Source organism: Vulpes lagopus, unplaced genomic scaffold (genome assembly GCF_018345385.1).
Source record: "Vulpes lagopus strain Blue_001 unplaced genomic scaffold, ASM1834538v1 ctg181, whole genome shotgun sequence".
Taxonomy (NCBI): domain Eukaryota; kingdom Metazoa; phylum Chordata; class Mammalia; order Carnivora; family Canidae; genus Vulpes; species Vulpes lagopus.
This window is the reverse complement of record NW_024570646.1, coordinates 4,345-28,527: the sequence shown is the minus strand read 5'-3', so window position 1 is coordinate 28,527 and position 24,183 is coordinate 4,345. Positions and strand designations below refer to the sequence as shown.

At 51.9% G+C, this 24,183-nt stretch overlaps 1 protein-coding gene and 1 pseudogene across 1 annotated transcript; both read right to left on the bottom strand.

Moving 5' to 3' along the window:
- Positions 1-2,160: 2,160 nt before the first annotated feature.
- Positions 2,161-3,244, bottom strand: LOC121483848 (annotated as a pseudogene).
- Positions 3,245-7,490: 4,246 nt separating this feature from the next.
- LOC121483849 (poly(rC)-binding protein 2-like) lies at positions 7,491-8,576 on the bottom strand. Its single transcript, XM_041742365.1, has 2 exons — positions 7,973-8,576; positions 7,491-7,906 (listed from the first exon to the last, which is right to left on the bottom strand). Exons 1-2 carry the CDS (start codon positions 8,574-8,576, stop codon positions 7,491-7,493), a joined length of 1,020 nt encoding a protein of 339 aa, XP_041598299.1.
- Between the last annotated feature and the right edge of the window lie 15,607 nt (positions 8,577-24,183).

The following is a 24,183-nucleotide window of genomic DNA, read 5'->3' as shown; positions in this document are numbered from 1 at the left end:
GTACCCAGAATACCACTCCACTGCAGCTGGAGACACCCTCCAGGTCTGCTTATTCCACTTGCGTCTCACAAGCCTCTGACAAACGGCTGTGGTGCAGATGTTGGAAACTCTTTCTGCAGGCAGTGTGCAACTGTGAGGGACTGAGGGTGAGCTCAACTCTCCGAAGTAAGTTGCTTTCGGACAAGGTGTTCAGCTAGCTTCTCTCGTATGGCACTTAGGATGTCGCACCTGGCTCACACAGGAAATACTAGGAAATCGCTGGGTTGAGCTTGGATGCACTAGTCTTGTGGGCCGGGACATTCCACTTACCTCTCACAACACTTCAGGCACGCATCGGGGCTAGGCCTGTTAGGAGCGCGGTGTACGTGCAGGCAGGATGTGGGAGGGACAGTCCATAAGCCCAACTCTCGGAAGTGTGTATGCTTTGCAGGCAGATGATTGCTAGACACTTTGATGGGAGCTAGGAATGAGCTACACTCTCATTGAACAAGGACGTTTGCAATGTCCTTTTTTTAAAAATAAAAGAAAAATCAAGCAAGTTTATTTAAAGTTATTTCACTGATTAGTACCTTCTCACAAAAACTCCCCCAGAAGACACCTTTTTCTTTATTTGCCTCTTCTCTTTGCTTGACTCACAAGAAGAGTCATCTTCCACAGCAAAGTTGGGAACCTGAATCTTTTCCAGTGTCTCCCTGAGTTGATCCACCTCTGCACGATATTCATCCAGCTGACCTTCTAATTTTTCTCTCCAGAGCCGTTCGTACTCCAGCTGGCCCTGCAGCTCCTTGATAGTCTTTTCAGACTCGAGCTGTTCTTTCTTCTGCTTTAGATCTTCTTCTGTTATCCCTCCCAAGTGTTTATAGTTGCTCTCAGCAATATCCAGCAGGTGTCTCAATTCAACAATTTTCTTATAAGCTCTCATTCTAGCATCTGTCTTATCCGACTCACTTAGACATAAATCATCTTTGGCATCAGTGCTTCCCTCAACACCATGTCTTAAAAAAAACTTTATATCATTTTCATCAATTTCATTATCATCAATGTCATACTTCTGTAGCCCCTCTAATAGCTTCACGGCCGCTAAATGGTGGAGGGAACATTGATCTAAAGAGTTCTAATAAAGAATTGAATTTCTCTAGCGTCTGTTAATTGGCAGGTAAAAGGGGAGGGAGAGGCCTTTCCTCCAGCAACCAATATCTGCCCTCCTCTCCACCCAGAGGCAGGTGAAACCTCTTGGATTTCTGGCCACCTTAGGCAGCACTCTTCCCCTCCACCAGCTAGTGCTTCCCCTGTGCTCTTTAACCACAAGAATCTGGTTTTGCTGGTTAAGAGGGTTCTCCAGCCCCTCGAGTCCATCCCACTGGAAAACTTGTTGTTGTTTTGAAAACTTCTTAAAGCCTGTGGTGTTTCTACTCTAGGTGATACAGGGTAAGAAAACTTGGTTCCAATCCAATCGAATCCAATCCACACGGCTGGCTAGATCGTAGTACTGGAAGCAGTGAGCGACTTCCCAGCTGGTACACCTGACCCAGGCAGGGAAAAATTGGAGGAAAGAGCCAGGACTGCCCTTCTATTGTCCTCAAGTCTTGCAGAGGTCATCCGACCTTCGGTGAGGTTTGCCACAAGTGAGACACTAGCAGTGCTGGTGATTCTTCCCTTAGTAACTGCAGCAGCAGCAGGCAATCCTGGTGCAGGATGATGGCCAGCCCTCTTCGCCATTTTTTTTCAACTGAAAGTATTTGACAGATAACACTAAAATTAATCACGAAAAAAAAAAACACATTCTATTCTATTCACAAAGAAAAAGCTCCAGTCCATCTTTTAATTTTTTTGAAAAATTCCTGACATTACAGAACTAAACTGAAATGTATTAATATTCCACTCTTACATTTCCATGACAAACAGAAAAATTCATGAGCCAAAAAAAAGGGGGGGGGAGAAGCTTATAAAACTAAATATGGATCTCAGCATTAACAGCTGAACAGAGAAAGGAATTAAAACGCTTTAATTAAAAAATCACGAGTGGATGATAAAGTGTGTAGAAACTGAAAATTTACAAACTATTTAAAACCTGGAATCGCTGACTGTTCAGAAACTACACAGATGGATCATGGGTGGTGGTGAACAGCAGAAAGGGATTATGGATGAATCTGCATTGTTCTAGCTGCTCCCCATGCCACCCGTCTCCGAGGAAAGCCTGACATTGATTAGATATTGAGCCAGGCTAATGCTGGCAGCAGATCCAGTGATGGTAACCTGCCTATCAGTAGATCCTTCCACTGGGTTCGCAATTTTGATCTGCGCCCCAGACATCTGACGGATCTCATTGATTTTGGTGCCTTGACGCCTGATTATGCAGCCAATCAAATCGTTTGGAATGGTGAGTTCATGAGAAGTAGTCTGAGCAGATGCATCCAAACCCCAATAGCCTTTCACCTCTGGAGAGCTGGATTCAATGCCACTGAATCCGGTGTTGCCATGCGTCATGGGAAAATGAGACTGTTGCATTGCCAACTGGTGCAGCTTGGTCAAATCTGGCTGTGGAATGGCATACTGTCCTTGAATGGTATAGGCCTCTAGAGGTGGTCCCTCCAGGTCAGGGTTGAGGCACATGGACGGGGTGGTGTGGGGAAAGCTCGCACTGTCGCTGCCTGTGCTGTACCTGTCCTGACCACCTGCAAAGATGACTGGAGAACTGGACGGCTTGGGCCGGTACGGGATGGTCACGCCCTTCGGGGGGGACTCCAACATGACCACGCAGATCTGTTTCACACACTCAATGATGGATTGCGGAATGCCAGCAATAGTGATGGCCCGCTCAGTTGAGTTGGGGAGCATATCCCCTGCCACCTGAACCTGAGCCCCTGTACTCTCTCGTATTTCCTTGATCTTGCAACCACCTTTCCCAATGAGAGAGCCACACTGACTAGCAGGGACCACCAGCCTCAGGGTAACTGGGGGTCTACTGGCAGCTGTGCTATAGGTCATAGAGCTGCTGATGTCCTCTTCCAGTTTGTCAATGATCATAGCGAAGGCTTTGAAGATGGCGTTAGTGGGTCCAGCCAAAGTGATAATTCTCTCAGGACAATTCCCTTCTGAGATGTTGATACGTGCACCACTCTCCTCACGCATCTTCTTAACTGATTCTCCTTTCTTTCCGATGATACTGCCAACTTCCTTTCCATGCATAAGTAGCCGGATGGAGAGTGACATTTAATCCACCTTCCATCACACCGGTGTCCATGTCGAGCAGTGTTCCGGGGAGCTGGACTTTGAGTGGTCAAGTCTTTGGTCACTGGTGGGGGTGAAAGCCAAAAACTGCAGGGCGCGAGGCAACTGAGGGGAAAAGGGGAGCGGGAGGGAAGGGGAAGGGCGGAAGGCCGGGGGCGGAACAATAGGGGCGAGCGGGAAGGTGAGGGGGGCACCGCGGGCGGGTGGAGGAGGAAGGGGGGGGTGGAGGAGGAGGAGGAGGAAGGGGGAAAGAGACCCCGGGGTGGGTGGAGGGCGTCAGGACCCAAACCCACAAGCTCGCCCTGTCCTCCCTCTGTGGCCCCACCCATGCTAGACACTTTGATGGGAGCTAGGACCGAGCTACACTCTCATTGAACAAGGACGTTGGCAATGTCTGCATTGAGATCAGATACACTTGAGGAGAATCCTGTCACTTCAACATGCTCTTCACACAACCTCTTCCGGCACCTAACATAAGGATGCTGGGACCTACGTCTACGGGCAGTCAGAATGCGGGAGGGTCCTGCCCTGAACTCAGCTCGCACAAGGAAGCACGCCTACAAGCCAGCTTTCAACTAGCTGCGTTCCTCGGGCACTGAGAACGTAACAGTGTTCTAAGCCAGGAGGTACCCAGAATACCACTCCACTGCAGCTGGAGACACCCTCCAGGTCTGCTTATTCCACTTGCGTCTCACAAGCCTCTGACAAACGGCTGTGGTGCAGATGTTGGAAACTCTTTCTGCAGGCAGTGTGCAACTGTGAGGGACTGAGGGTGAGCTCAACTCTCCGAAGTAAGTTGCTTTCGGACAAGGCGTTCAGCTAGCTTCTCTCGTATGGCACTTAGGATGTCGCACCTGGCTCACACAGGAAATACTAGGAAATCGCTGGGTTGAGCTTGGATGCACTAGTCTTGTGGGCCGGGACTTTCCACTTACCTCTCACAACACTTCAGGCACGCATCGGGGCTAGGCCTGTTAGGAGCGCGGTGTACGTGCAGGCAGGATGTGGGAGGGACAGTCCATAAGCCCAACTCTCGGAAGTGTGTATGCTTTGCAGGCAGATGTCTGCTAGACACTTTGATGGGAGCTAGGACCGAGCTACACTCTCATTGAACAAGGACGTTTGCAATGTCTGCATTGAGATCAGATACACCTGAGGAGAATCCTGTCACTTCCACATGCTCTTCACACAACCTCTTCCGGCACCTAACATAAGGATGCTGGGACCTACGTCTACGGGCAGTCAGAATGCGGGAGGGTCCTGCCCTGAACTCAGCTCGCACAAGGAAGCACGCCTACAAGCCAGCTTTCAACTAGCTGCGTTCCTCGGGCACTGAGAACGTAACAGTGTTCTAAGCCAGGAGGTACCCAGAATACCACTCCACTGCAGCTGGAGACACCCTCCAGGTCTGCTTATTCCACTTGCGTCTCACAAGCCTCTGACAAACGGCTGTGGTGCAGATGTTGGAAACTCTTTCTGCAGGCAGTGTGCAACTGTGAGGGACTGAGGGTGAGCTCAACTCTCCGAAGTAAGTTGCTTTCGGACAAGGCGTTCAGCTAGCTTCTCTCGTATGGCACTTAGGATGTCGCACCTGGCTCACACAGGAAATACTAGGAAATCGCTGGGTTGAGCTTGGATGCACTAGTCTTGTGGGCCGGGACTTTCCACTTACCTCTCACAACACTTCAGGCACGCATCGGGGCTAGGCCTGTTAGGAGCGCGGTGTACGTGCAGGCAGGATGTGGGAGGGACAGTCCATAAGCCCAACTCTCGGAAGTGTGTATGCTTTGCAGGCAGATGTCTGCTAGACACTTTGATGGGAGCTAGGACCGAGCTACACTCTCATTGAACAAGGACGTTTGCAATGTCTGCATTGAGATCAGATACACCTGAGGAGAATCCTGTCACTTCCACATGCTCTTCACACAACCTCTTCCGGCACCTAACATAAGGATGCTGGGACCTACGTCTACGGGCAGTCAGAATGCGGGAGGGTCCTGCCCTGAACTCAGCTCGCACAAGGAAGCACGCCTACAAGCCAGCTTTCAACTAGCTGCGTTCCTCGGGCACTGAGAACGTAACAGTGTTCTAAGCCAGGAGGTACCCAGAATACCACTCCACTGCAGCTGGAGACACCCTCCAGGTCTGCTTATTCCACTTGCGTCTCACAAGCCTCTGACAAACGGCTGTGGTGCAGATGTTGGAAACTCTTTCTGCAGGCAGTGTGCAACTGTGAGGGACTGAGGGTGAGCTCAACTCTCCGAAGTAAGTTGCTTTCGGACAAGGCGTTCAGCTAGCTTCTCTCGTATGGCACTTAGGATGTCGCACCTGGCTCACACAGGAAATACTAGGAAATCGCTGGGTTGAGCTTGGATGCACTAGTCTTGTGGGCCGGGACTTTCCACTTACCTCTCACAACACTTCAGGCACGCATCGGGGCTAGGCCTGTTAGGAGCGCGGTGTACGTGCAGGCAGGATGTGGGAGGGACAGTCCATAAGCCCAACTCTCGGAAGTGTGTATGCTTTGCAGGCAGATGATTGCTAGACACTTTGATGGGAGCTAGGAATGAGCTACACTCTCATTGAACAAGGACGTTTGCAATGTCCTTTTTTTAAAAATAAAAGAAAAATCAAGCAAGTTTATTTAAAGTTATTTCACTGATTAGTACCTTCTCACAAAAACTCCCCCAGAAGACACCTTTTTCTTTATTTGCCTCTTCTCTTTGCTTGACTCACAAGAAGAGTCATCTTCCACAGCAAAGTTGGGAACCTGAATCTTTTCCAGTGTCTCCCTGAGTTGATCCACCTCTGCACGATATTCATCCAGCTGACCTTCTAATTTTTCTCTCCAGAGCCGTTCGTACTCCAGCTGGCCCTGCAGCTCCTTGATAGTCTTTTCAGACTCGAGCTGTTCTTTCTTCTGCTTTAGATCTTCTTCTGTTATCCCTCCCAAGTGTTTATAGTTGCTCTCAGCAATATCCAGCAGGTGTCTCAATTCAACAATTTTCTTATAAGCTCTCATTCTAGCATCTGTCTTATCCGACTCACTTAGACATAAATCATCTTTGGCATCAGTGCTTCCCTCAACACCATGTCTTAAAAAAAACTTTATATCATTTTCATCAATTTCATTATCATCAATGTCATACTTCTGTAGCCCCTCTAATAGCTTCACGGCCGCTAAATGGTGGAGGGAACATTGATCTAAAGAGTTCTAATAAAGAATTGAATTTCTCTAGCGTCTGTTAATTGGCAGGTAAAAGGGGAGGGAGAGGCCTTTCCTCCAGCAACCAATATCTGCCCTCCTCTCCACCCAGAGGCAGGTGAAACCTCTTGGATTTCTGGCCACCTTAGGCAGCACTCTTCCCCTCCACCAGCTAGTGCTTCCCCTGTGCTCTTTAACCACAAGAATCTGGTTTTGCTGGTTAAGAGGGTTCTCCAGCCCCTCGAGTCCATCCCACTGGAAAACTTGTTGTTGTTTTGAAAACTTCTTAAAGCCTGTGGTGTTTCTACTCTAGGTGATACAGGGTAAGAAAACTTGGTTCCAATCCAATCGAATCCAATCCACACGGCTGGCTAGATCGTAGTACTGGAAGCAGTGAGCGACTTCCCAGCTGGTACACCTGACCCAGGCAGGGAAAAATTGGAGGAAAGAGCCAGGACTGCCCTTCTATTGTCCTCAAGTCTTGCAGAGGTCATCCGACCTTCGGTGAGGTTTGCCACAAGTGAGACACTAGCAGTGCTGGTGATTCTTCCCTTAGTAACTGCAGCAGCAGCAGGCAATCCTGGTGCAGGATGATGGCCAGCCCTCTTCGCCATTTTTTTTTCAACTGAAAGTATTTGACAGATAACACTAAAATTAATCACGAAAAAAAAAAACACATTCTATTCTATTCACAAAGAAAAAGCTCCAGTCCATCTTTTAATTTTTTTGAAAAATTCCTGACATTACAGAACTAAACTGAAATGTATTAATATTCCACTCTTACATTTCCATGACAAACAGAAAAATTCATGAGCCAAAAAAAGGGGGGGGAGAAGCTTATAAAACTAAATATGGATCTCAGCATTAACAGCTGAACAGAGAAAGGAATTAAAACGCTTTAATTAAAAAATCACGAGTGGATGATAAAGTGTGTAGAAACTGAAAATTTACAAACTATTTAAAACCTGGAATCGCTGACTGTTCAGAAACTACACAGATGGATCATGGGTGGTGGTGAACAGCAGAAAGGGATTATGGATGAATCTGCATTGTTCTAGCTGCTCCCCATGCCACCCGTCTCCGAGGAAAGCCTGACATTGATTAGATATTGAGCCAGGCTAATGCTGGCAGCAGATCCAGTGATGGTAACCTGCCTATCAGTAGATCCTTCCACTGGGTTCGCAATTTTGATCTGCGCCCCAGACATCTGACGGATCTCATTGATTTTGGTGCCTTGACGCCTGATTATGCAGCCAATCAAATCGTTTGGAATGGTGAGTTCATGAGAAGTAGTCTGAGCAGATGCATCCAAACCCCAATAGCCTTTCACCTCTGGAGAGCTGGATTCAATGCCACTGAATCCGGTGTTGCCATGCGTCATGGGAAAATGAGACTGTTGCATTGCCAACTGGTGCAGCTTGGTCAAATCTGGCTGTGGAATGGCATACTGTCCTTGAATGGTATAGGCCTCTAGAGGTGGTCCCTCCAGGTCAGGGTTGAGGCACATGGACGGGGTGGTGTGGGGAAAGCTCGCACTGTCGCTGCCTGTGCTGTACCTGTCCTGACCACCTGCAAAGATGACTGGAGAACTGGACGGCTTGGGCCGGTACGGGATGGTCACGCCCTTCGGGGGGGACTCCAACATGACCACGCAGATCTGTTTCACACACTCAATGATGGATTGCGGAATGCCAGCAATAGTGATGGCCCGCTCAGTTGAGTTGGGGAGCATATCCCCTGCCACCTGAACCTGAGCCCCTGTACTCTCTCGTATTTCCTTGATCTTGCAACCACCTTTCCCAATGAGAGAGCCACACTGACTAGCAGGGACCACCAGCCTCAGGGTAACTGGGGGTCTACTGGCAGCTGTGCTATAGGTCATAGAGCTGCTGATGTCCTCTTCCAGTTTGTCAATGATCATAGCGAAGGCTTTGAAGATGGCGTTAGTGGGTCCAGCCAAAGTGATAATTCTCTCAGGACAATTCCCTTCTGAGATGTTGATACGTGCACCACTCTCCTCACGCATCTTCTTAACTGATTCTCCTTTCTTTCCGATGATACTGCCAACTTCCTTTCCATGCATAAGTAGCCGGATGGTGAGAGTGACATTTAATCCACCTTCAATCACACCGGTGTCCATGTCGAGCAGTGTTCCGGGGAGCTGGACTTTGAGTGGTCAAGTCTTTGGTCACTGGTGGGGGTGAAAGCCAAAAACTGCAGGCGCGAGGCAACTGAGGGGAAAAGGGGAGCGGGCGGGAAGGGGAAGGGCGGAAGGCCGGGGGCGGAACAATAGGGGCGAGCGGGAAGGTGAGGGGGGCACCGCGGGCGGGTGGAGGAGGAAGGGGGGGTGGAGGAGGAGGAGGAGGAAGGGGGAAAGAGACCCCGGGGTGGGTGGAGGGCGTCAGGACCCAAACCCACAAGCTCGCCCTGTCCTCCCTCTGTGGCCCCACCCATGCTAGACACTTTGATGGGAGCTAGGACCGAGCTACACTCTCATTGAACAAGGACGTTGGCAATGTCTGCATTGAGATCAGATACACTTGAGGAGAATCTTGTCACTTCCACATGCTCTTCACACAACCTTCTGGCACCTAACATAAGGATGCTGGGACCTACATCTACGGGCAGTCAGAATGCGGGAGGGTCCTGCCCTGAACTCAGCTCGCAAAAGGAAGCACGCCTACAAGCCACCTTTCAACTAGCTGCGTTCCTCGGGCACTGAGAACGTAACAGTGTTCTAAGCCAGGAGGTACCCAGAATACCACTCCACTGCAGCTGGAGACACCCTCCAGGTCTGCTTATTCCACTTGCGTCTCACAAGCCTCTGACAAACGGCTGTGGTGCAGATGTTGGAAACTCTTTCTGCAGGCAGTGTGCAACTGTGAGGGACTGAGGGTGAGCTCAACTCTCCGAAGTAAGTTGCTTTCGGACAAGGCGTTCAGCTAGCTTCTCTCGTATGGCACTTAGGATGTCGCACCTGGCTCACACAGGAAATACTAGGAAATCGCTGGGTTGAGCTTGGATGCACTAGTCTTGTGGGCCGGGACTTTCCACTTACCTCTCACAACACTTCAGGCACGCATCGGGGCTAGGCCTGTTAGGAGCGCGGTGTACGTGCAGGCAGGATGTGGGAGGGACAGTCCATAAGCCCAACTCTCGGAAGTGTGTATGCTTTGCAGGCAGATGTCTGCTAGACACTTTGATGGGAGCTAGGACCGAGCTACACTCTCATTGAACAAGGACGTTTGCAATGTCTGCATTGAGATCAGATACACCTGAGGAGAATCCTGTCACTTCCACATGCTCTTCACACAACCTCTTCCGGCACCTAACATAAGGATGCTGGGACCTACGTCTACGGGCAGTCAGAATGCGGGAGGGTCCTGCCCTGAACTCAGCTCGCACAAGGAAGCACGCCTACAAGCCAGCTTTCAACTAGCTGCGTTCCTCGGGCACTGAGAACGTAACAGTGTTCTAAGCCAGGAGGTACCCAGAATACCACTCCACTGCAGCTGGAGACACCCTCCAGGTCTGCTTATTCCACTTGCGTCTCACAAGCCTCTGACAAACGGCTGTGGTGCAGATGTTGGAAACTCTTTCTGCAGGCAGTGTGCAACTGTGAGGGACTGAGGGTGAGCTCAACTCTCCGAAGTAAGTTGCTTTCGGACAAGGCGTTCAGCTAGCTTCTCTCGTATGGCACTTAGGATGTCGCACCTGGCTCACACAGGAAATACTAGGAAATCGCTGGGTTGAGCTTGGATGCACTAGTCTTGTGGGCCGGGACTTTCCACTTACCTCTCACAACACTTCAGGCACGCATCGGGGCTAGGCCTGTTAGGAGCGCGGTGTACGTGCAGGCAGGATGTGGGAGGGACAGTCCATAAGCCCAACTCTCGGAAGTGTGTATGCTTTGCAGGCAGATGTCTGCTAGACACTTTGATGGGAGCTAGGACCGAGCTACACTCTCATTGAACAAGGACGTTTGCAATGTCTGCATTGAGATCAGATACACCTGAGGAGAATCCTGTCACTTCCACATGCTCTTCACACAACCTCTTCCGGCACCTAACATAAGGATGCTGGGACCTACGTCTACGGGCAGTCAGAATGCGGGAGGGTCCTGCCCTGAACTCAGCTCGCACAAGGAAGCACGCCTACAAGCCAGCTTTCAACTAGCTGCGTTCCTCGGGCACTGAGAACGTAACAGTGTTCTAAGCCAGGAGGTACCCAGAATACCACTCCACTGCAGCTGGAGACACCCTCCAGGTCTGCTTATTCCACTTGCGTCTCACAAGCCTCTGACAAACGGCTGTGGTGCAGATGTTGGAAACTCTTTCTGCAGGCAGTGTGCAACTGTGAGGGACTGAGGGTGAGCTCAACTCTCCGAAGTAAGTTGCTTTCGGACAAGGCGTTCAGCTAGCTTCTCTCGTATGGCACTTAGGATGTCGCACCTGGCTCACACAGGAAATACTAGGAAATCGCTGGGTTGAGCTTGGATGCACTAGTCTTGTGGGCCGGGACTTTCCACTTACCTCTCACAACACTTCAGGCACGCATCGGGGCTAGGCCTGTTAGGAGCGCGGTGTACGTGCAGGCAGGATGTGGGAGGGACAGTCCATAAGCCCAACTCTCGGAAGTGTGTATGCTTTGCAGGCAGATGTCTGCTAGACACTTTGATGGGAGCTAGGACCGAGCTACACTCTCATTGAACAAGGACGTTTGCAATGTCTGCATTGAGATCAGATACACCTGAGGAGAATCCTGTCACTTCCACATGCTCTTCACACAACCTCTTCCGGCACCTAACATAAGGATGCTGGGACCTACGTCTACGGGCAGTCAGAATGCGGGAGGGTCCTGCCCTGAACTCAGCTCGCACAAGGAAGCACGCCTACAAGCCAGCTTTCAACTAGCTGCGTTCCTCGGGCACTGAGAACGTAACAGTGTTCTAAGCCAGGAGGTACCCAGAATACCACTCCACTGCAGCTGGAGACACCCTCCAGGTCTGCTTATTCCACTTGCGTCTCACAAGCCTCTGACAAACGGCTGTGGTGCAGATGTTGGAAACTCTTTCTGCAGGCAGTGTGCAACTGTGAGGGACTGAGGGTGAGCTCAACTCTCCGAAGTAAGTTGCTTTCGGACAAGGCGTTCAGCTAGCTTCTCTCGTATGGCACTTAGGATGTCGCACCTGGCTCACACAGGAAATACTAGGAAATCGCTGGGTTGAGCTTGGATGCACTAGTCTTGTGGGCCGGGACTTTCCACTTACCTCTCACAACACTTCAGGCACGCATCGGGGCTAGGCCTGTTAGGAGCGCGGTGTACGTGCAGGCAGGATGTGGGAGGGACAGTCCATAAGCCCAACTCTCGGAAGTGTGTATGCTTTGCAGGCAGATGTCTGCTAGACACTTTGATGGGAGCTAGGACCGAGCTACACTCTCATTGAACAAGGACGTTTGCAATGTCTGCATTGAGATCAGATACACCTGAGGAGAATCCTGTCACTTCCACATGCTCTTCACACAACCTCTTCCGGCACCTAACATAAGGATGCTGGGACCTACGTCTACGGGCAGTCAGAATGCGGGAGGGTCCTGCCCTGAACTCAGCTCGCACAAGGAAGCACGCCTACAAGCCAGCTTTCAACTAGCTGCGTTCCTCGGGCACTGAGAACGTAACAGTGTTCTAAGCCAGGAGGTACCCAGAATACCACTCCACTGCAGCTGGAGACACCCTCCAGGTCTGCTTATTCCACTTGCGTCTCACAAGCCTCTGACAAACGGCTGTGGTGCAGATGTTGGAAACTCTTTCTGCAGGCAGTGTGCAACTGTGAGGGACTGAGGGTGAGCTCAACTCTCCGAAGTAAGTTGCTTTCGGACAAGGCGTTCAGCTAGCTTCTCTCGTATGGCACTTAGGATGTCGCACCTGGCTCACACAGGAAATACTAGGAAATCGCTGGGTTGAGCTTGGATGCACTAGTCTTGTGGGCCGGGACTTTCCACTTACCTCTCACAACACTTCAGGCACGCATCGGGGCTAGGCCTGTTAGGAGCGCGGTGTACGTGCAGGCAGGATGTGGGAGGGACAGTCCATAAGCCCAACTCTCGGAAGTGTGTATGCTTTGCAGGCAGATGTCTGCTAGACACTTTGATGGGAGCTAGGACCGAGCTACACTCTCATTGAACAAGGACGTTTGCAATGTCTGCATTGAGATCAGATACACCTGAGGAGAATCCTGTCACTTCCACATGCTCTTCACACAACCTCTTCCGGCACCTAACATAAGGATGCTGGGACCTACGTCTACGGGCAGTCAGAATGCGGGAGGGTCCTGCCCTGAACTCAGCTCGCACAAGGAAGCACGCCTACAAGCCAGCTTTCAACTAGCTGCGTTCCTCGGGCACTGAGAACGTAACAGTGTTCTAAGCCAGGAGGTACCCAGAATACCACTCCACTGCAGCTGGAGACACCCTCCAGGTCTGCTTATTCCACTTGCGTCTCACAAGCCTCTGACAAACGGCTGTGGTGCAGATGTTGGAAACTCTTTCTGCAGGCAGTGTGCAACTGTGAGGGACTGAGGGTGAGCTCAACTCTCCGAAGTAAGTTGCTTTCGGACAAGGCGTTCAGCTAGCTTCTCTCGTATGGCACTTAGGATGTAGCACCTGGCTCACACAGGAAATACTAGGAAATCGCTGGGTTGAGCTTGGATGCACTAGTCTTGTGGGCCGGGACTTTCCACTTACCTCTCACAACACTTCAGGCACGCATCGGGGCTAGGCCTGTTAGGAGCGCGGTGTACGTGCAGGCAGGATGTGGGAGGGACAGTCCATAAGCCCAACTCTCGGAAGTGTGTATGCTTTGCAGGCAGATGTCTGCTAGACACTTTGATGGGAGCTAGGACCGAGCTACACTCTCATTGAACAAGGACGTTTGCAATGTCTGCATTGAGATCAGATACACCTGAGGAGAATCCTGTCACTTCCACATGCTCTTCACACAACCTCTTCCGGCACCTAACATAAGGATGCTGGGACCTACGTCTACGGGCAGTCAGAATGCGGGAGGGTCCTGCCCTGAACTCAGCTCGCACAAGGAAGCACGCCTACAAGCCAGCTTTCAACTAGCTGCGTTCCTCGGGCACTGAGAACGTAACAGTGTTCTAAGCCAGGAGGTACCCAGAATACCACTCCACTGCAGCTGGAGACACCCTCCAGGTCTGCTTATTCCACTTGCGTCTCACAAGCCTCTGACAAACGGCTGTGGTGCAGATGTTGGAAACTCTTTCTGCAGGCAGTGTGCAACTGTGAGGGACTGAGGGTGAGCTCAACTCTCCGAAGTAAGTTGCTTTCGGACAAGGCGTTCAGCTAGCTTCTCTCGTATGGCACTTAGGATGTCGCACCTGGCTCACACAGGAAATACTAGGAAATCGCTGGGTTGAGCTTGGATGCACTAGTCTTGTGGGCCGGGACTTTCCACTTACCTCTCACAACACTTCAGGCACGCATCGGGGCTAGGCCTGTTAGGAGCGCGGTGTACGTGCAGGCAGGATGTGGGAGGGACAGTCCATAAGCCCAACTCTCGGAAGTGTGTATGCTTTGCAGGCAGATGTCTGCTAGACACTTTGATGGGAGCTAGGACCGAGCTACACTCTCATTGAACAAGGACGTTTGCAATGTCTGCATTGAGATCAGATACACCTGAGGAGAATCCTGTCACTTCCACATGCTCTTCACACAACCTCTTCCGGCACCTAACATAAGGATGCTGGGACCTACGTCTACGGGCAGTCAGAATGCGGGAGGGTCCTGCCCTGAACTCAGCTCGCACAAGGAAGCACGCCTACAAGCCAGCTTTCAACTAGCTGCGTTCCTCGGGCACTGAGAACGTAACAGTGTTCTAAGCCAGGAGGTACCCAGAATACCACTCCACTGCAGCTGGAGACACCCTCCAGGTCTGCTTATTCCACTTGCGTCTCACAAGCCTCTGACAAACGGCTGTGGTGCAGATGTTGGAAACTCTTTCTGCAGGCAGTGTGCAACTGTGAGGGACTGAGGGTGAGCTCAACTCTCCGAAGTAAGTTGCTTTCGGACAAGGCGTTCAGCTAGCTTCTCTCGTATGGCACTTAGGATGTCGCACCTGGCTCACACAGGAAATACTAGGAAATCGCTGGGTTGAGCTTGGATGCACTAGTCTTGTGGGCCGGGACTTTCCACTTACCTCTCACAACACTTCAGGCACGCATCGGGGCTAGGCCTGTTAGGAGCGCGGTGTACGTGCAGGCAGGATGTGGGAGGGACAGTCCATAAGCCCAACTCTCGGAAGTGTGTATGCTTTGCAGGCAGATGTCTGCTAGACACTTTGATGGGAGCTAGGACCGAGCTACACTCTCATTGAACAAGGACGTTTGCAATGTCTGCATTGAGATCAGATACACCTGAGGAGAATCCTGTCACTTCCACATGCTCTTCACACAACCTCTTCCGGCACCTAACATAAGGATGCTGGGACCTACGTCTACGGGCAGTCAGAATGCGGGAGGGTCCTGCCCTGAACTCAGCTCGCACAAGGAAGCACGCCTACAAGCCAGCTTTCAACTAGCTGCGTTCCTCGGGCACTGAGAACGTAACAGTGTTCTAAGCCAGGAGGTACCCAGAATACCACTCCACTGCAGCTGGAGACACCCTCCAGGTCTGCTTATTCCACTTGCGTCTCACAAGCCTCTGACAAACGGCTGTGGTGCAGATGTTGGAAACTCTTTCTGCAGGCAGTGTGCAACTGTGAGGGACTGAGGGTGAGCTCAACTCTCCGAAGTAAGTTGCTTTCGGACAAGGCGTTCAGCTAGCTTCTCTCGTATGGCACTTAGGATGTCGCACCTGGCTCACACAGGAAATACTAGGAAATCGCTGGGTTGAGCTTGGATGCACTAGTCTTGTGGGCCGGGACTTTCCACTTACCTCTCACAACACTTCAGGCACGCATCGGGGCTAGGCCTGTTAGGAGCGCGGTGTACGTGCAGGCAGGATGTGGGAGGGACAGTCCATAAGCCCAACTCTCGGAAGTGTGTATGCTTTGCAGGCAGATGTCTGCTAGACACTTTGATGGGAGCTAGGACCGAGCTACACTCTCATTGAACAAGGACGTTTGCAATGTCTGCATTGAGATCAGATACACCTGAGGAGAATCCTGTCACTTCCACATGCTCTTCACACAACCTCTTCCGGCACCTAACATAAGGATGCTGGGACCTACGTCTACGGGCAGTCAGAATGCGGGAGGGTCCTGCCCTGAACTCAGCTCGCACAAGGAAGCACGCCTACAAGCCAGCTTTCAACTAGCTGCGTTCCTCGGGCACTGAGAACGTAACAGTGTTCTAAGCCAGGAGGTACCCAGAATACCACTCCACTGCAGCTGGAGACACCCTCCAGGTCTGCTTATTCCACTTGCGTCTCACAAGCCTCTGACAAACGGCTGTGGTGCAGATGTTGGAAACTCTTTCTGCAGGCAGTGTGCAACTGTGAGGGACTGAGGGTGAGCTCAACTCTCCGAAGTAAGTTGCTTTCGGACAAGGCGTTCAGCTAGCTTCTCTCGTATGGCACTTAGGATGTCGCACCTGGCTCACACAGGAAATACTAGGAAATCGCTGGGTTGAGCTTGGATGCACTAGTCTTGTGGGCCGGGACTTTCCACTTACCTCTCACAACACTTCAGGCACGCATCGGGGCTAGGCCTGTTAGGAGCGCGGTGTACGTGCAGGCAGGATGTGGGAGGGACAGTCCATAAGCCCAACTCTCGGAAGTGTGTATGCTTTGCAGGCAGATGTCTGCTAGACACTTTGATGGGAGCTAGGACCGAGCTACACTCTCATTGAACAAGGACGTTTGCAATGTCTGCATTGAGATCAGATACACCTGAGGAGAATCCTGTCACTTCCACATGCTCTTCACACAACCTCTTCCGGCACCTAACATAAGGATGCTGGGACCTACGTCTACGGGCAGTCAGAATGCGGGAGGGTCCTGCCCTGAACTCAGCTCGCACAAGGAAGCACGCCTACAAGCCAGCTTTCAACTAGCTGCGTTCCTCGGGCACTGAGAACGTAACAGTGTTCTAAGCCAGGAGGTACCCAGAATACCACTCCACTGCAGCTGGAGACACCCTCCAGGTCTGCTTATTCCACTTGCGTCTCACAAGCCTCTGACAAACGGCTGTGGTGCAGATGTTGGAAACTCTTTCTGCAGGCAGTGTGCAACTGTGAGGGACTGAGGGTGAGCTCAACTCTCCGAAGTAAGTTGCTTTCGGACAAGGCGTTCAGCTAGCTTCTCTCGTATGGCACTTAGGATGTAGCACCTGGCTCACACAGGAAATACTAGGAAATCGCTGGGTTGAGCTTGGATGCACTAGTCTTGTGGGCCGGGACTTTCCACTTACCTCTCACAACACTTCAGGCACGCATCGGGGCTAGGCCTGTTAGGAGCGCGGTGTACGTGCAGGCAGGATGTGGGAGGGACAGTCCATAAGCCCAACTCTCGGAAGTGTGTATGCTTTGCAGGCAGATGTCTGCTAGACACTTTGATGGGAGCTAGGACCGAGCTACACTCTCATTGAACAAGGACGTTTGCAATGTCTGCATTGAGATCAGATACACCTGAGGAGAATCCTGTCACTTCCACATGCTCTTCACACAACCTCTTCCGGCACCTAACATAAGGATGCTGGGACCTACGTCTACGGGCAGTCAGAATGCGGGAGGGTCCTGCCCTGAACTCAGCTCGCACAAGGAAGCACGCCTACAAGCCAGCTTTCAACTAGCTGCGTTCCTCGGGCACTGAGAACGTAACAGTGTTCTAAGCCAGGAGGTACCCAGAATACCACTCCACTGCAGCTGGAGACACCCTCCAGGTCTGCTTATTCCACTTGCGTCTCACAAGCCTCTGACAAACGGCTGTGGTGCAGATGTTGGAAACTCTTTCTGCAGGCAGTGTGCAACTGTGAGGGACTGAGGGTGAGCTCAACTCTCCGAAGTAAGTTGCTTTCGGACAAGGCGTTCAGCTAGCTTCTCTCGTATGGCACTTAGGATGTCGCACCTGGCTCACACAGGAAATACTAGGAAATCGCTGGGTTGAGCTTGGATGCACTAGTCTTGTGGGCCGGGACTTTCCACTTACCTCTCACAACACTTCAGGCACGCATCGGGGCTAGGCCTGTTAGGAGCGCGGTGTACGTGCAGGCAGGATGTGGGAGGGACAGTCCATAAGCCCAACTCTCGGAAGTGTGTATGCTTTGCAGGCAGATGTCTGCTAGACACTTTGATGGGAGCTAGGACCGAGCTACACTCTCATTGAACAAGGACGTTTGCAATGTCTGCATTGAGATCAGATACACCTGAGGAGAATCCTGTCACTTCCACATGCTCTTCACACAACCTCTTCCGGCACCTAACATAAGGATGCTGGGACCTACGTCTACGGGCAGTCAGAATGCGGGAGGGTCCTGCCCTGAACTCAGCTCGCACAAGGAAGCACGCCTACAAGCCAGCTTTCAACTAGCTGCGTTCCTCGGGCACTGAGAACGTAACAGTGTTCTAAGCCAGGAGGTACCCAGAATACCACTCCACTGCAGCTGGAGACACCCTCCAGGTCTGCTTATTCCACTTGCGTCTCACAAGCCTCTGACAAACGGCTGTGGTGCAGATGTTGGAAACTCTTTCTGCAGGCAGTGTGCAACTGTGAGGGACTGAGGGTGAGCTCAACTCTCCGAAGTAAGTTGCTTTCGGACAAGGCGTTCAGCTAGCTTCTCTCGTATGGCACTTAGGATGTCGCACCTGGCTCACACAGGAAATACTAGGAAATCGCTGGGTTGAGCTTGGATGCACTAGTCTTGTGGGCCGGGACTTTCCACTTACCTCTCACAACACTTCAGGCACGCATCGGGGCTAGGCCTGTTAGGAGCGCGGTGTACGTGCAGGCAGGATGTGGGAGGGACAGTCCATAAGCCCAACTCTCGGAAGTGTGTATGCTTTGCAGGCAGATGTCTGCTAGACACTTTGATGGGAGCTAGGACCGAGCTACACTCTCATTGAACAAGGACGTTTGCAATGTCTGCATTGAGATCAGATACACCTGAGGAGAATCCTGTCACTTCCACATGCTCTTCACACAACCTCTTCCGGCACCTAACATAAGGATGCTGGGACCTACGTCTACGGGCAGTCAGAATGCGGGAGGGTCCTGCCCTGAACTCAGCTCGCACAAGGAAGCACGCCTACAAGCCAGCTTTCAACTAGCTGCGTTCCTCGGGCACTGAGAACGTAACAGTGTTCTAAGCCAGGAGGTACCCAGAATACCACTCCACTGCAGCTGGAGACACCCTCCAGGTCTGCTTATTCCACTTGCGTCTCACAAGCCTCTGACAAACGGCTGTGGTGCAGATGTTGGAAACTCTTTCTGCAGGCAGTGTGCAACTGTGAGGGACTGAGGGTGAGCTCAACTCTCCGAAGTAAGTTGCTTTCGGACAAGGCGTTCAGCTAGCTTCTCTCGTATGGCACTTAGGATGTCGCACCTGGCTCACACAGGAAATACTAGGAAATCGCTGGGTTGAGCTTGGATGCACTAGTCTTGTGGGCCGGGACTTTCCACTTACCTCTCACAACACTTCAGGCACGCATCGGGGCTAGGCCTGTTAGGAGCGCGGTGTACGTGCAGGCAGGATGTGGGAGGGACAGTCCATAAGCCCAACTCTCGGAAGTGTGTATGCTTTGCAGGCAGATGTCTGCTAGACACTTTGATGGGAGCTAGGACCGAGCTACACTCTCATTGAACAAGGACGTTTGCAATGTCTGCATTGAGATCAGATACACCTGAGGAGAATCCTGTCACTTCCACATGCTCTTCACACAACCTCTTCCGGCACCTAACATAAGGATGCTGGGACCTACGTCTACGGGCAGTCAGAATGCGGGAGGGTCCTGCCCTGAACTCAGCTCGCACAAGGAAGCACGCCTACAAGCCAGCTTTCAACTAGCTGCGTTCCTCGGGCACTGAGAACGTAACAGTGTTCTAAGCCAGGAGGTACCCAGAATACCACTCCACTGCAGCTGGAGACACCCTCCAGGTCTGCTTATTCCACTTGCGTCTCACAAGCCTCTGACAAACGGCTGTGGTGCAGATGTTGGAAACTCTTTCTGCAGGCAGTGTGCAACTGTGAGGGACTGAGGGTGAGCTCAACTCTCCGAAGTAAGTTGCTTTCGGACAAGGCGTTCAGCTAGCTTCTCTCGTATGGCACTTAGGATGTCGCACCTGGCTCACACAGGAAATACTAGGAAATCGCTGGGTTGAGCTTGGATGCACTAGTCTTGTGGGCCGGGACTTTCCACTTACCTCTCACAACACTTCAGGCACGCATCGGGGCTAGGCCTGTTAGGAGCGCGGTGTACGTGCAGGCAGGATGTGGGAGGGACAGTCCATAAGCCCAACTCTCGGAAGTGTGTATGCTTTGCAGGCAGATGTCTGCTAGACACTTTGATGGGAGCTAGGACCGAGCTACACTCTCATTGAACAAGGACGTTTGCAATGTCTGCATTGAGATCAGATACACCTGAGGAGAATCCTGTCACTTCCACATGCTCTTCACACAACCTCTTCCGGCACCTAACATAAGGATGCTGGGACCTACGTCTACGGGCAGTCAGAATGCGGGAGGGTCCTGCCCTGAACTCAGCTCGCACAAGGAAGCACGCCTACAAGCCAGCTTTCAACTAGCTGCGTTCCTCGGGCACTGAGAACGTAACAGTGTTCTAAGCCAGGAGGTACCCAGAATACCACTCCACTGCAGCTGGAGACACCCTCCAGGTCTGCTTATTCCACTTGCGTCTCACAAGCCTCTGACAAACGGCTGTGGTGCAGATGTTGGAAACTCTTTCTGCAGGCAGTGTGCAACTGTGAGGGACTGAGGGTGAGCTCAACTCTCCGAAGTAAGTTGCTTTCGGACAAGGCGTTCAGCTAGCTTCTCTCGTATGGCACTTAGGATGTCGCACCTGGCTCACACAGGAAATACTAGGAAATCGCTGGGTTGAGCTTGGATGCACTAGTCTTGTGGGCCGGGACTTTCCACTTACCTCTCACAACACTTCAGGCACGCATCGGGGCTAGGCCTGTTAGGAGCGCGGTGTACGTGCAGGCAGGATGTGGGAGGGACAGTCCATAAGCCCAACTCTCGGAAGTGTGTATGCTTTGCAGGCAGATGTCTGCTAGACACTTTGATGGGAGCTAGGACCGAGCTACACTCTCATTGAACAAGGACGTTTGCAATGTCTGCATTGAGATCAGATACACCTGAGGAGAATCCTGTCACTTCCACATGCTCTTCACACAACCTCTTCCGGCACCTAACATAAGGATGCTGGGACCTACGTCTACGGGCAGTCAGAATGCGGGAGGGTCCTGCCCTGAACTCAGCTCGCACAAGGAAGCACGCCTACAAGCCAGCTTTCAACTAGCTGCGTTCCTCGGGCACTGAGAACGTAACAGTGTTCTAAGCCAGGAGGTACCCAGAATACCACTCCACTGCAGCTGGAGACACCCTCCAGGTCTGCTTATTCCACTTGCGTCTCACAAGCCTCTGACAAACGGCTGTGGTGCAGATGTTGGAAACTCTTTCTGCAGGCAGTGTGCAACTGTGAGGGACTGAGGGTGAGCTCAACTCTCCGAAGTAAGTTGCTTTCGGACAAGGCGTTCAGCTAGCTTCTCTCGTATGGCACTTAGGATGTCGCACCTGGCTCACACAGGAAATACTAGGAAATCGCTGGGTTGAGCTTGGATGCACTAGTCTTGTGGGCCGGGACTTTCCACTTACCTCTCACAACACTTCAGGCACGCATCGGGGCTAGGCCTGTTAGGAGCGCGGTGTACGTGCAGGCAGGATGTGGGAGGGACAGTCCATAAGCCCAACTCTCGGAAGTGTGTATGCTTTGCAGGCAGATGTCTGCTAGACACTTTGATGGGAGCTAGGACCGAGCTACACTCTCATTGAACAAGGACGTTTGCAATGTCTGCATTGAGATCAGATACACCTGAGGAGAATCCTGTCACTTCCACATGCTCTTCACACAACCTCTTCCGGCACCTAACATAAGGATGCTGGGACCTACGTCTACGGGCAGTCAGAATGCGGGAGGGTCCTGCCCTGAACTCAGCTCGCACAAGGAAGCACGCCTACAAGCCAGCTTTCAACTAGCTGCGTTCCTCGGGCACTGAGAACGTAACAGTGTTCTAAGCCAGGAGGTACCCAGAATACCACTCCACTGCAGCTGGAGACACCCTCCAGGTCTGCTTATTCCACTTGCGTCTCACAAGCCTCTGACAAACGGCTGTGGTGCAGATGTTGGAAACTCTTTCTGCAGGCAGTGTGCAACTGTGAGGGACTGAGGGTGAGCTCAACTCTCCGAAGTAAGTTGCTTTCGGACAAGGCGTTCAGCTAGCTTCTCTCGTATGGCACTTAGGATGTCGCACCTGGCTCACACAGGAAATACTAGGAAATCGCTGGGTTGAGCTTGGATGCACTAGTCTTGTGGGCCGGGACTTTCCACTTACCTCTCACAACACTTCAGGCACGCATCGGGGCTAGGCCTGTTAGGAGCGCGGTGTACGTGCAGGCAGGATGTGGGAGGGACAGTCCATAAGCCCAACTCTCGGAAGTGTGTATGCTTTGCAGGCAGATGTCTGCTAGACACTTTGATGGGAGCTAGGACCGAGCTACACTCTCATTGAACAAGGACGTTTGCAATGTCTGCATTGAGATCAGATACACCTGAGGAGAATCCTGTCACTTCCACATGCTCTTCACACAACCTCTTCCGGCACCTAACATAAGGATGCTGGGACCTACGTCTACGGGCAGTCAGAATGCGGGAGGGTCCTGCCCTGAACTCAGCTCGCACAAGGAAGCACGCCTACAAGCCAGCTTTCAACTAGCTGCGTTCCTCGGGCACTGAGAACGTAACAGTGTTCTAAGCCAGGAGGTACCCAGAATACCACTCCACTGCAGCTGGAGACACCCTCCAGGTCTGCTTATTCCACTTGCGTCTCACAAGCCTCTGACAAACGGCTGTGGTGCAGATGTTGGAAACTCTTTCTGCAGGCAGTGTGCAACTGTGAGGGACTGAGGGTGAGCTCAACTCTCCGAAGTAAGTTGCTTTCGGACAAGGCGTTCAGCTAGCTTCTCTCGTATGGCACTTAGGATGTAGCACCTGGCTCACACAGGAAATACTAGGAAATCGCTGGGTTGAGCTTGGATGCACTAGTCTTGTGGGCCGGGACTTTCCACTTACCTCTCACAACACTTCAGGCACGCATCGGGGCTAGGCCTGTTAGGAGCGCGGTGTACGTGCAGGCAGGATGTGGGAGGGACAGTCCATAAGCCCAACTCTCGGAAGTGTGTATGCTTTGCAGGCAGATGTCTGCTAGACACTTTGATGGGAGCTAGGACCGAGCTACACTCTCATTGAACAAGGACGTTTGCAATGTCTGCATTGAGATCAGATACACCTGAGGAGAATCCTGTCACTTCCACATGCTCTTCACACAACCTCTTCCGGCACCTAACATAAGGATGCTGGGACCTACGTCTACGGGCAGTCAGAATGCGGGAGGGTCCTGCCCTGAACTCAGCTCGCACAAGGAAGCACGCCTACAAGCCAGCTTTCAACTAGCTGCGTTCCTCGGGCACTGAGAACGTAACAGTGTTCTAAGCCAGGAGGTACCCAGAATACCACTCCACTGCAGCTGGAGACACCCTCCAGGTCTGCTTATTCCACTTGCGTCTCACAAGCCTCTGACAAACGGCTGTGGTGCAGATGTTGGAAACTCTTTCTGCAGGCAGTGTGCAACTGTGAGGGACTGAGGGTGAGCTCAACTCTCCGAAGTAAGTTGCTTTCGGACAAGGCGTTCAGCTAGCTTCTCTCGTATGGCACTTAGGATGTCGCACCTGGCTCACACAGGAAATACTAGGAAATCGCTGGGTTGAGCTTGGATGCACTAGTCTTGTGGGCCGGGACTTTCCACTTACCTCTCACAACACTTCAGGCACGCATCGGGGCTAGGCCTGTTAGGAGCGCGGTGTACGTGCAGGCAGGATGTGGGAGGGACAGTCCATAAGCCCAACTCTCGGAAGTGTGTATGCTTTGCAGGCAGATGTCTGCTAGACACTTTGATGGGAGCTAGGACCGAGCTACACTCTCATTGAACAAGGACGTTTGCAATGTCTGCATTGAGATCAGATACACCTGAGGAGAATCCTGTCACTTCCACATGCTCTTCACACAACCTCTTCCGGCACCTAACATAAGGATGCTGGGACCTACGTCTACGGGCAGTCAGAATGCGGGAGGGTCCTGCCCTGAACTCAGCTCGCACAAGGAAGCACGCCTACAAGCCAGCTTTCAACTAGCTGCGTTCCTCGGGCACTGAGAACGTAACAGTGTTCTAAGCCAGGAGGTACCCAGAATACCACTCCACTGCAGCTGGAGACACCCTCCAGGTCTGCTTATTCCACTTGCGTCTCACAAGCCTCTGACAAACGGCTGTGGTGCAGATGTTGGAAACTCTTTCTGCAGGCAGTGTGCAACTGTGAGGGACTGAGGGTGAGCTCAACTCTCCGAAGTAAGTTGCTTTCGGACAAGGCGTTCAGCTAGCTTCTCTCGTATGGCACTTAGGATGTCGCACCTGGCTCACACAGGAAATACTAGGAAATCG